The 13,831-nt window shown below is 39.2% G+C and overlaps 1 protein-coding gene across 1 annotated transcript; it reads right to left on the bottom strand.

The window, feature by feature from the left end:
- Nucleotides 1–445: 445 nt before the first annotated feature.
- LOC100889015 (T-box protein H15) lies at nucleotides 446–12,078 on the bottom strand. The gene is made up of 7 exons (XM_030975961.1): nucleotides 11,894–12,078; nucleotides 9,971–10,607; nucleotides 8,850–9,123; nucleotides 6,359–6,589; nucleotides 3,894–3,970; nucleotides 1,547–1,770; nucleotides 446–794 (listed from the first exon to the last, which is right to left on the bottom strand). Exons 1-7 carry the CDS (start codon nucleotides 11,913–11,915, stop codon nucleotides 448–450), a joined length of 1,812 nt encoding a protein of 603 aa, XP_030831821.1. The 5' UTR covers nucleotides 11,916–12,078; the 3' UTR covers nucleotides 446–447.
- Between the last annotated feature and the right edge of the window lie 1,753 nt (nucleotides 12,079–13,831).

Raw genomic sequence — 13,831 nt, 5'->3', positions numbered from 1 at the left:
CTATTGCGTACTTAATACAATTATCGATAAACTCAGGGCCAAGATAAGGAGCTAAACGTATAGACAGGTTGTCTTTGATAGTCTTTAACGAGCTCTGGAATAGTTGGTGTCGGTGAGTGTGTTGAGAAAGTCTACCATTTCTTCCTTTTCATCATAACAGTTTTTCTATATCCTTCCCTTTTTCTTCGCGGATTTTTTTCTCTTTACATTTGCTGATTGACCGGCCCTCGGGCGACAAATCGACTGGTCCTCAAGCCGAAATACCGAGAGGCCTTGTTAATAATCTCAACTACTCTTCGTGGTCAAGCCGATCTTGCGTTCTCGTCGTCGTTGTCCTGTAAGTCATGACTGACCCTTTGTGACCCTGTTGATGGTTCTCCAGTATGTACTGTCTTGAGCCATACAATGGGCTGAGACGAATAATAGATTAATCCCTGTGTCGAAAAATCAGATAACAGGATGTCGTACCACGCGTCGGTACTCCATCATGTCTATGGCAGCCGCGAACGGACCTCTGGGAAGAAGTTTGTGAAACTGTTGGGGCATGTGAGGAACAATCTTCTGGACGTGCGAAGTGTCACCTAGATTCCACTCGCTATCTTTACCACTGTCAATTACCGTAGGTTGAAAGAAAGCGTGAGGGACGACATCTTCATCCCGACTGGCACTATGACGGATAACCTGAGGAACACTCGACCTCTCACCCGGAAGCGGAAGATGTTCGCGGAAGGGGTCATAATACATTGCTGAAGGCGGGAAGAGGTGATCACCATAAGCAGAAATTGTAGTTTTTCCTAAAGGAGAAAAAAAATAATCTTATTTTAGATTACACTCCTTACTGTACCATAAACATCATGATCGAACCTAAAAATAGCATTATACGTTTAAATCCGGTCCCGGACTATGGCATGGTATATACATGTACATGTCGGTTTATATGATATCGGACTGCAAGTTTGTTTTGAAAGAAAACGCATTTATGAAAAAGATTTTAAATCTAAATATTGTGTTTGGTTCTTCTAATGTTGTGGCATCAACACACACGTAAATAATGCAGGGCGTATGGAAATTTTTCGATCAGAGATAATAAGCCTAACTAACATCACGCATCGTCTTCAATGTCAAAGCTGATGACTGAACTTCATTCCATAAGTATTAGAAACCTTTATTTATTATTGCGACAAAATGTAATGTGAATTCTGTTACACCAGGAGGCACACAACTTTTAAAGTAACAGCCTATAATTGCGGTCGTATGGTTTCCTCTTTCGCGAGACGGGCAGTTGGCTCAGTCAGTAGAGCGTCCGCCTCACAACCGGGTGGTCGTGGGTTCGAACCCCGGTCGCGTCATACCAAAAGACGTTAAAAGATGGGAGTCGTTGCTACCTTGTTTGGCGTTCAACAATAAGGGATAGAGCAACGTCGATCTGGCGCTGCTCAGTGGCTGCCGGGCTCGTTTCGGTTTAATAAAATTTGGAGTGGACTATTAGGCTATTATTATTATATTATTATTAGTTTGAAACTAGAAAGTCGAATAAGATGCTTACTCTGAATCGGCTGTCTCTGTAGCGCAAAGGAGATGTGAGGGTGCGCTGGAGAGCCTAAATGGACAGGGAGATTGAACGGAGAATCCTCTCTCAATGCTCCTAATGAGAATGGGAAAGGCTGCGGATCACCTCCGGTCATCATCGAGCCGAGTACAACCTCTCTTGGTGAACTTGTTGGATTGCGGGCGTAGGTATGGCCTTTCATCAATATGTCCACCTTTTCCCTATCAGGGAATATATTCATGAAAACAAGAGAACAAAATGAAAGTATAAGAGTAGGCAAAAGACGGTACCACACACAGATCAAAATACAACTTGACATATTATCTTGATGTATCCTCCGCCATCTGCAGTGTGTGTTGCATAAAGGGAAAGTACACGTTGATATGAAGTTGGTTTTAGAAGGAGCATATGTCCAGTTGAGAATGACAGTATGAGCAGAATATGACAGTTTGAGAAAAATCCGAAAAGTATTTTTGTTTAATTATGACGTTTTGAAGTTTTAGTCGATTAAACACAAATCAGCAAGTCGATTTCCAGACCCCTTTTTTTTTTCGTATTTCGTTGTTTTTCTTTCTTTAAGGATACCTTTCAGTATAGTTTGTTTAAGCCATGCCATAAGCAATATTTCTTTGTTAGTTTTCAAATATTTCCATGATATTCTTATCATTATGTACACCCAAATTTTGAAATTTGATTATGAAGCAGACACGAATATACTATGGTGTATTTAAATTATTAAAATGTGGACTGAACACATATGGCTTGAAGTTGGGTCCAACTTTTTAGTTTTTTGTTCTCGTCATATTTCATTTTATCGATGTCACTCTCTTTTAAAGTAAATCATAGAAGAAGAAAAATATCCTGTAAACTCACAACTAAGACACATTCTACATATCTGGAAAACTTACTCCCTTGATAGTACAAAGAGCTAACTAACAAGTCATATAAATATCTTTTAAAAGTTTTAGGACGGGCTTTCAAGACTCGTGCTAAAATGGCAAACCCAGGCCGAAGGAGCGAAATTCGGGACGAAATTAAGTGAATCAGTTAGTCAGTTTTTATTCGGTATAACTTCATACCTTGAAAGGTTTTAAATGTATATTGTTGATAATCTTTTTCATCACATCTTCTCCGCAATTAAACAAAAAAATTGTTTAAAGTTCTTTTTTTCTGTTAACTCTCCCGGCAGTAACTTTGAAAGGTATCACAAAATTACATGAACGTGGATATATACATAAATGAAAGGGAAATCAAGAAAGCCAGATGGATTGCTATTAAACATTTATTTCCTTCAAAGGGACTTGGTATAATTGTTCAGATGAGAAAATGGTGCTAAGGTAGTGACTTCAATGCTAGATGTACAATTAAAGATAATCTGAAAGTTTGAGTGAAAACAGACCATTATTAAAGGTATTACAAAGTTTTGGTATGGGGTCATGAATTTGGTTCAAATTAACATATTGGAAGCAGATGCGTTCCTACAATATACATTGATCGTTGACGCGGTTGAAATCGAGTCTAAAGTCATGAAATTATAAATAATAAACTCTTAATGGTGTATAGCTCCCTCTCAAGGTCAAGATATTAATTTAGCTATGAAACAATGTTTCTTGACTAAAATCGACCGATTAGCTATTCCTGTTTGAAAAATATATATCCCAACTTCATATTCTGAGATTTTCATGGTCGCAGCTACCATTGTACGGCCATAGGCGCTATTTGAAATTTATCAAAATTTACCGGGAGCACCGGTAAATTTTTATATTCAATTTTTCTCGAAAACAGAAGTGTTTTAGGGGCTAATTTTTTTAGTGCTTACAATACATCCACAGGGGCATCCAAATATATCAAAATTGTAAAGATTCACTATCCACCCAATTTTCAAAATTTCCCAAAACTTTGTATTACCTTTAATGATAAAAATTTAATTCTTCCAACTATATCATTACAATTTAATTACACTTCAGATGAATGTAAATCGTCACAAAGTACTGAATTAGCTCTATATACCATTCCAGACGTTTAAGTGTTGAAATGATTTTAAAAGTCTGTCTTAAAAATTCAAAAATGGTTGGGACAATTTACTGTTAGAGGGTGTTGCACAGTGACGCCTTCAAATATTTTTTTTCAGGATGTTTTGCATGTTAGAGGGTTAGTACAGTAGAAGGAATAGATAATAAGTAACATTTCATACCAAAATTACGCAGTTTTTTCATCAACCTTCCACAATATTACCGAGTCACTTGAACTACTAAACAAAATTTAAGCCTCATAATTATTTCATGCACGTTGTTACAATGATCTAACATGGGGACATTCATCATCAACGCTAACTCATCCTTACCTCTCATATTCGGAAAGCCTAGAAGAATCTCGGAACCCTTTGGCAAACGGATTGCTGTCAATTTTCAATCTAGTAATCTAATTACAAAGAAGATAATAATGACAAAATGGTAACGTTATCTAGATAAAATAGTTAAATGTTACTATTTGTTGAATGTGCGATCAGTTTTTTACACACCTATGGAGGAAGAATTCAAAACTATATAAAGGTCCGGAAAACCTGCATTTAACGAGATATGGTATCGTGTAGTTTTTATTAATAAATTTCAAACCCACCGATGCCAGCAAGTAAAAATCTCCTGGAGATAATCGGTACTAGACCAGATTATGGTCGTTTTGAATATATATTTAACCTTTGAGTGTGTGCGTGCGCGCGCTCACCCACCTACGACCCACGAATTCACCTACCCTCAGGGTCTGTATTCGCACGTAATTCTGCTGTACGTAATTATACATGTATCTAATATTCGAGCGAACGCGCACGTCACTAATACGTACGAATAGAGAACAGTCCATGTAGTGGACCATTTTGCCATTGCCTAACATGCATTCAGGTGAAGGGTACAAACTAGTAGGAATACTTCCGAAGGGGTGGATATCGTACAAACGTCATTTCCATTGCGATATTCCCTTGGTTAATCAATCATGTGAAGACATTACAGACAATAAACCAGCATGCCTGATATTAATGGATTTGTGTAATTATTGGCCCGAATTCACGAAGGAGGTTTGTCGACAAACCTTGGTTTTCGTACGTCATATGACGCGTTTTTACGCGTTTTTTACAAACCTGGTTTGTAAAGAACAAAAGGAGGTTTGGCGAAACAAAAGGAGGTTTGTCGACAAACCTCCTTTGTGAATTCGGGCCTTTTTGTTGCATTCATATTCCAAACACAACCACGTGATGCACGAAAGGCCGCATGTGAAACAGGCTATTATGAATTTGTAGGCATCATGATGATGCTATAGGCATTTAGTCGAAACCTTGGAGTCTTCCTAACCCACAAATACAAGTTGGATTTCCAGTATGCTCACATTACCAAGAAGGCTAGCAGGGTTCTTGGAATGTTAAGGCGTAATCTTAGAGGTTGTTCGAAAACCATCAAGAGCATTGCTTATCTTGCGTTAGTAAGACCTCATTTAGAATATGCAGCTAGTGTCTACGGCCCCTATGAAGCCAAGTACATCAAGCAGCTGGAAATGGTCCAACGTCGTGCTGCCAGATTTGTCTGCAATAACTACAACCAACGTGCTAGTGTCACGGACATGTTCAGGAATCTGAATTGGGACTCACTGGAACATCGACGAGAAGTTGCAAGACTTGCCCTTATGAAACAGATCCGGAGCGGACAATCTGATATCCCGAAGACCCTAACACCTCTTGCTGTTACTAGATCCCGTCGTTCCTCAACCAGCAATAGCCAGCATTTGAAACAGAAGTAATGCAGGACAGACTTCTTCAAGTTCTCCTATTTCCCTCGTACGTGCAGGGACTGGAATAAGTTACCTGATATCAACACGGGATCAATTTATTCCTTTTGGTCCCATGCGCTACAATTCCTAAAAGATTGCTCTATTCCATGACCACGTGCTTCGTTTCCGTGTCTTTATATGGACTAACAAGTCTGTCGACATGTACAGAAGAAGAAGAAACTGTTTCACAATTTTGTATCTATATTTAATATTCATTTGCTTAAAGATAACTTTAGGGCTGGGTGTAGACTACATGCATCCCCTCGAATTAAAGAGCTCCATTGGCTTCCTTTTATCTCAACGTGTACACTTCAAACTCTGCCTCTATGTTTTCAAGTTAATCAAAAATACTGCACTTTCCTACCTTGCAGACATGAAGCTTACCAACCCACTACTACTCACAATTAATCTTCGTTCCGTAAAAGATCCTTCTAGACTCGAAATTCCCATATCAACGGGTCCACTGCCGATAAACGATTTAATGCTTCTGCTTCTAAATTCTGGAATAATAAACCATACTCAATTCGAAGTAAAGAAAACCTGTCAACATAAAAGAAGAAACCTGAAGACCCACCTTTTCCACAGAGCTAGTCTTTGTGTGTCTTTCTCTATACATTTTAAGCGCCATGGTACGTTTTAGTGTACAGCGCAGTTTAAATAAATATTGTTCTTCTTGTTAATAATAATAATATTGGATATTTATATAGCGCACATATCCACCCTGCAAGGTGCTCAAAGCGCTCCAATATTACTCCGACTCTGCTAGGCTACCGATTTCGGTGCTCACAGCATTCAAGGAATTCCTTCCTACCGGTACGGTGGTACCCATTTACTTCACCTGGGTGGGGTGGCAAATGTAGATCAATGTCTTGCCAAAGGACATTAGTGCCGCGGCGGGATTCGAACCGCGGTCCTTGTGATCGACAGTCCTGCGACTTATCCACTCGTCCACGACACCTCTATTGAAATTATTACGATCATTATTAGACTCACCAACTGATTTTGATAGGCCGTGACAGCTGTGAATGAGGTCTCAGAAAAGACAAATGTGCGGACGTGTTGTGGTCTCCACCGACAAGCATTCATCACTTCATCCATGTCATCACCAGCGACATCGTGGCGCTTGTCGTTGTCCTCATGGTGGTCGTCTTCGTTGTCGACAATGGTCACGTTTTTGACGATGTGGATTCGAGGCTGGTAGCGGTGCATCGAATTCAGGATCACCTGCGAGTAAAATACAACACACATTGTTGGTCACGGTCCTGGATGTTGTTTTGCTTTTTGTAATTAAATCACACAAAAAACCTATAAAGTACAGAACCGTTTTCCTTGCAAGTTGGCATCTTAAAACTAAGAATAAGAGCACAGCGTCAATATAGTTTATAATGCCCATGTCCACAAACGCCCCTGGACCCCGTTTCATAAAAAAATTGTTTTCAATAACAAGCTGCAATAGCTGTTCTATAAGCTACTGAAATCCTTGTATATTCCTGGCTGAAAGCAAAGTTGTCAAAGAAATTTAGTATTTGTTATTGATAACAAGTTTCATGAAACAGGGCCAAGGTTGTTCGTATACTGATCCCCCTCCCCCCCCCCCTTCCCCAACACACACATAAAAAAAATGCGCACGCGTGTGCACATTTGCAAAAACTATGTGCATCCCCTGCAGTGTAAGTCTGGTTCCAAAATGTGAAAATCCTTTAATTTACATTATTGCAAGAAAGCAAACCGACTATAACATTAAGGGATATTACTCCACTGCCTGGACTGTCCACATTTTTAAATTTTGTTTAAAGATATTTTGTATTATTTCTCTCAAATAAAAAAAACATTTGTACAAACTAGCTATATGCACAAGATAATTACGTACGCATGCATACACTGTTTGTTTGTTTTTGTATTAGTTTAGATGTTTATCTATTTGTGTTCAGAAGGGGTGAATTTCTGGCTAGTATTGTGAAGTCGAGGTGATAACGCACACACGCACACTTTCTCTTTCTTCTCATATCCTTCTCTTTATTTTTTATATCAAGATTGTATTTTGTCATACCTGGCTGACTCGACACAAACTTTACACCTTCTCCTTTTTTGTGAAGATACTCTTCGATATTATTTATATTATTATGCATAAGTTGCATTACTTGAATTTTTGTTTTAACATGAAGAAAAAAAGGCTACAGTGGAAGATAAATGCTACTTTTAATTATAAAAACGGCTATAATATAGGTCAAGAGGGAATAATATTGTGTGAGTAAACACAGCAGGAGATGAAGTTCAGTAGGTCTACGTTGCTTCATGTCTCGTCGACCGGCAGTGATTCGACTGAATAAAGTGGGATAATTTATGGTCCAATGAGTGCTGAAATTTGCTTGACCTTTGACCTTCCATTGAAAGCACTAAATGCTTTCTGTGTAAACACGATACGGTAGTATTTCATCTCCGAATGTCATAGAAGCATTTTCGCTGGGAAAGACGTTCGCCTAGCGCAGTACCCTCCTTAACATGAAAAAGAGAGAAAACAATGTGCGAACAAGAACGCAAGAGCAATAACAGTAATTAGAACGTCAATAGTCTGTTGCTTTTTAGTACTTTATGTAACATATTTATGTTTTTTTTTTTAATTATTTTTTTCTGTATAATTACAAATCGCCTTTTGTTTTCGGAGGGCCTTCAGCCTCATTCCCCCTAGTTAGAAGTAAAGACTATGCCATTAAAACAAGCCGAGGAGACAAAGGTCGGTAAATTTGGGACTTGAAACTTGAAAGAAAGCAGAGAGAAAATCCATTTCAAGTTGCTGATCAAACGGGTGTCTCTACGAAGAGTATGAATGATCTGATGTGTTTGAGTTCCGTTTGGGATAGTATGACCATGGAGATATAAGAAGAGATCTCCATGGTATGACTAACGCATGCTGCTATAAGTTCAACTCCTACTACTAATACCTGGCTACTACTACTGTCACTGCTACTGCTGTTGCTGCTGCTGCTGCTTCTGCTGCTGCTGCTACTGCTGCTACTACTACTTATACTACCATAATACTACTTATACTACTACTACTTCTACTGCTATTACTACTTCTACTACTTCTACTACTAATAATACTACAAATACATTATTAGTAAAAGTATTAATAATAATAATAATACATGTAATAATAATAATAATGATGATGATGATGATGGCGGTCATGATAGTGATAATAATAATGTTAATTATGATAATAATAGTAATAATGAAAATAATGATAAAAATAACAATTTTTAAATTATGTTTTGAATTAAAAAATAAACTCTAAATGCACCACAAAATTCTGAGATATAATCCACATATTTATTACCTGTCAATTTTTTCTTAAAAGTGTTCTAGCAACTGGAGAATATGAAACTTTTATTTTTGTCTTCATTTCTCTTGTGCATTTTTTAAAGGATTTACGACAACCCCCCCCCCCCCCCCCCCCCTGTACAAACTCCTTGATCTGACTTACGTGTCCACTTTTATCCAGTTCATTGTTGGTCAACTTGATCTTCTCCAATGAGAGAAGCTGTTTGAGCAACTGTTCTCCGGTGAACGGTGAATCGGGATGGCGGCTCAACCTCGGTGGCAACGACGGATCGGCCTTGCCCGCTACCAGCCATGATGACCGATGGTAGGCGTAGCGATATCGCTTGTTGTCTAGGGGCACGACGTCGATGTACACTGAGTAGGATGACATCGGGTGAAGCCCAGCAAAGGAAACCCGCAGCGTCGGGAACATGCGTCTGATGATGACAACAATTTTCAAAGAAAGGAATAATCGGATTACTCACAGAGATTCCCCTATTGTAAAAGATGGGCTACGATGTCAAACTTTAAGGATGGGGGGGGGGGGGGGATCGAAGAGCAATAAAGCTCAGACGATCGTTATAAAAACAGTGCACCATAGTAAAGCAATTGACTCTTGTAAAAAGAAAAAAATAGTATTTGATCAAACAATAACATCGATATCTTCAGCAGCTTTTAGTTGATAATGAATGCAAGTTAAAACGAAATGTCACATGGCTTTTGCATGCTTGCTTCGCTCTCTTGCAAAACTAGCAATCCATGCAATCGAAAGGTTACATTATATTCCCCAAACCAATATGTTTTAGCATGACCCCCGAGATGAAAAAACCGGGGCAATTTAAACGTGGTTTCCTTGCTAAACTGTACGGATCAAAGACAGGTCAAAATCCCCCACCCCCTCCCCCCCCCCCCACAAGGTCAGGATATACCTCTGAATGTGATATTGCATATTAGAAAAAAGAGGAGTATAGTTTACAGCCGTTAAAGGAGTCGATATTTCTCCTTCCAATGGATTAAACCAAATGTGTCAGTTAATAAAGACTGCTTTACACAGAGGCGTCATTTGTTTGACCTAGGGCTGCGTCAGTACTTGACGTGGTCTTCGATGTAATAATGATAATGGTAATGATGGTATGGTAAGAAAAGGTGAATGCAAAATGTTATTGAACAGGGCAAGCTTTACACGGATAACTGACAAACGCACTTAATGTCTTCATACGCAAATTAGCGTAGGTATTGACGCAATCGAAATGACGCCTCGTGTACTACTGAGAGCTATGTTACCTGCCAGATTTAGTGATAATCATCTCGGTCCCGAGTTCATGAAAACGATCCCAGAGTTCTTTAGTCTCTAGCTTACAACCGATCCCCGTCATCTCCTTCCAACACCCTGCTCCGTCCGTACAACTATCACAAACTGGACTAGCTCTCGTCTGCGGCATCCCCGAAGCCGAACCCGCTTCGTTACCTGTCACGGCTCGCGGTCCGATGCCAAGTCGCTCGAATGCCGGCGATGTCGTCACGACTGGTTCGCGCAAAAGTGATACCAAGCTGTGTTGTTGCGGAAGCAGATGATGATGATGATGTTGTTGTTGCTGAAGATGATTGCGTTGGAGGATGTGATGCGATTGCACGAGGTGACTTCGCGCTGGACGTTGGGCGTGGTCGCTGACTAACACCTGGCGTTGGTCTTCAATGTCATTTGGAGATGTAACGGCCTGACCATGTCTTGGATGAAATGATGGTTGAGTTTGAGGGGCGACCTCTCTTCGATGAGCTTCTGAACGAAGGGGTGCTACAGGTGGCGTGTTGTATGGGAGTGATCGAAGTCTTGGCGCCGGAGGAAGAGTGATGCGGGGGCGTTTTGCTGCGATGCCATCGTCAAATATATGTCTAGGAGATCCAGATTTATCCAGCTTTCCTGCAGAGAATAAAAAGGAAAACCATCGTTTCACAAAAGGGCGAATATTGGCCTTTATAAAAGAGGGGACAAAACGTCATCAGATTTTTCGATACAGTTTTACTTCTAAAATCTCTGACAAGTAAAGAAAGTAAAAAATAATGAATAAAAAAGGGTCATCACCTCGAGGGGTGCAGCGGGGCAATTTCCTCTTAACTAAAAGTTGCCACTTCGGCCATTTCCAAAGGGGGGCACCCCAAATTCTTCCAGTGGTTTAAAGGGGGAGTACATCCTGATATTAAGTTAGTTCCAATAGAAGCTGAAAAGTTTCGGTGAAACTTTGAGCAAAAACCAATTAGAAATAAGAAAATTATGACATTTTGAAGGTGCAAACACAAATTGGCAACTCTGTGTCGTAACTTGCGAGGTCCCCTCCCTTTTCCCTGTACTAAAAAACTTCAGAAATTCATATTTTCCATCAAGAAAATCTTTAATCATACATTCACCCTAAATGTAATATTGCAATATGTTTTAAAACAAATCTACTCCATCATTAATAACCAAGAAAATGATTTTTTTTTGACATTTTCTGTACAGTGCGAAATTGAAGAGGAGTTCGCAAGATACATCACAGTGTTGCCAATTTGTGTTATACTGATGACAACTCTAAAAGGTCATACATTTCCTATTTTAATCGGATATTGCTCAAACTGTCAATAATTTGTTTCTCTCATTTTCAGCTTCAATTTCAGCTTCCAACCTAATATGCGGATGGACTTCCCCTTTCACAGTATTAATCCAACCAAGGAATTTCAAAATTGACAACAAAACAAACAAAGAACCACCAGTGCGATTACAACAGACTTTTGCGTCACCAATTAAAACGCTGAAACATTTATTATAGCATATGCATATTACGCAATTCGAAATACAACAGACTACTCAGCTACTGAAAGTAGACTTCAGGTTGATCGTCTTATTGACTTTTTTCATGTATGAAGATTTTGAATGGGTATGTCGAATAACTCGCCAATTGGTCATGAAAAAAAAACATTTGTGAAAGAATGACATGTGACAACACATTAAATGTATTGCAGAGTCTCACAAGAATAAATCACAAGATTAAGAATAACTCATCACTTAATTTCTTTTTTATGTTCTGTCATGTCTGTAGCACCATGGATATAACATAATACGAAAATGTAACGAACAGTTGCATTGACTTTACACAGCATGAATCATATTGGTATCACGATTAAGGGAAATAAAATACATCATGCTTCCTTCAATAATATAATGAAACTTACTTTTATTAGTACGGAGATCCATCGCGCCCAAAGAGGGTCATCAAAATGCATGAAGAAGTTATTGTAGCGATCTAACCCCCGAAGTACGTGCAAGGCCCAGTTGCTTTCTGATTTAAAACTATTCAGATACAACTCCCACCTTTAATTATAGCTCAGGCATTCTTGTCCAAAGGTATGGTAGTTATTTGGCATTTACAAAAGAACTATAGTTTATTAGACGACGGGCTGATAATGATAATGTCGTTACAATAAAAGGAAAAGCCTAGAACAAAACGGGGGATAAAACGGCTCGAGGAGTGGAAAACAGGTGCCGGTATAATCCGCATGTTTCGCACGTTTTCAGGAGTTAGTCTTTCGGGCTTTTTGGTCGTACCCAATTAGCGAGTTTACATGAGATTTTAATGAAGAAGCACAGCATAACTATTGGTTTCTCGACACTAGAAAGCATGTCCTTTTAAGTGAAAATTGGCTTTCTAGTGATTCAAAAGAAAGGGGTTCAGAGCTCTCTGAACACCACCATTCCTTTCTTATTTATGCGCTGTGCAGGCACTGTTTACAAAAAGACATACATCGATTTTGGTTGCTATCCAAAGAACGTAGCTTATGATGCGTAGATTCCAGCGTGGACAGTAGTCAATAACAATGTTATTACTACTCGAGCATCGCTGATTTGTTCCGCAATGGCTTCCATTAATGACTTCATGATAATGCCTAATATAAGAAAACCCATTCAATATTGATCAAATGAATACAAATGTTGGAGTCTTCCTCATAGACAGACTCAGGAATGTGGACATAAGACATTCATGAGATTTTTCCACAAAAATCTGGAAAGAGGTCACCAATAGACGTTTGGCATGGTTTGGGCACCTGGTGCGAAATGCCTCAGGATCGCCTTCCACTCCAACTTCCAAGACTTCCGTAACAACTTCACAGCTCCAAGCTAGACCCCCGGGACGCTAATTTTTTTACCAAACAGGTTTGCCAATGCTAATATTTCCGGTCATCTGATTGGCTGATATGTTACGTCATTAGCAATGACGTAACCGTTAGGTTGAGTGATAGGGTTATAGAAATCATGCAGAATCACTTTTCATCAACCCATCGTTGGCTCATTCGATAAGGTCAGCGTAATACAATCTCAGAGTTGTGGGCTCAAGTCTCAGTTTATTCAGTTTTTGTGTCTTTATAATAGTGAGGCAAAGCAATAAAAAAAATCAAAGTCTAATTGTTTGTGACCTCTTTCCAAGCTGCTAATGACGCAGAACATATCAGTCATTGAGAAGAACGGAAATATAAGAAATTGCAAACCTGTTTAGGAATACAAAATTCGCCCCCGGGACGCCCCCAAATCCGTATCGACACAGCTAGAGGATGCTGAAAGCCATGCACGGGACAGAACGGAATGGAGGCGACATATTTGTAAGGAAAGCAAAGGAACACCCCGTCCTGTGCCAATAAGTCAAGTCAAAGTCAAGAATGAAAAGGTAATATTTCGATTTCAAAAATAAAAAATGGAGGCTCTGCACAAAACTGTAGTCTCTTATGTCTTTCGACTAACGCAAGCAAATTTATTTTACCCTGCAATTATCTATATTCAAAAAATAAAACTGAATTAATATAACAACAACCAATGAGATACATGTACTTCTTAAGAAAAAACGTTACCCCCCCCCCCCCCCCCCACCCCACCCCCCGCCCGACTCAAGAAGGGGCGTAGATATACTTTAGAATGATTGAACAAATTCCGTTTCGATCAACCATGAAATTGTTTTTAATCTAAATTTTCGCTTTGCATTAATACAATGACCGTCACCTCTCTTGGTTTGCCCTTCTCGTGTATTTTTTTTTCTGTTCGGCGAAACATCAAATAACCCTTTGATTCACAAATTACTTGCATAATGGAACGAGATTTGCAAGTTGACACCAATCATAAAG

This window comes from Strongylocentrotus purpuratus, unplaced genomic scaffold, assembly GCF_000002235.5.
Source record: "Strongylocentrotus purpuratus isolate Spur 01 unplaced genomic scaffold, Spur_5.0 spur5_scaffold_8, whole genome shotgun sequence".
NCBI classification, from domain to species: Eukaryota; Metazoa; Echinodermata; class Echinoidea; order Camarodonta; family Strongylocentrotidae; genus Strongylocentrotus; species Strongylocentrotus purpuratus.
Note: the sequence above shows the minus strand (reverse complement) of the source record. Positions and strands in the feature narration are given on the sequence as shown.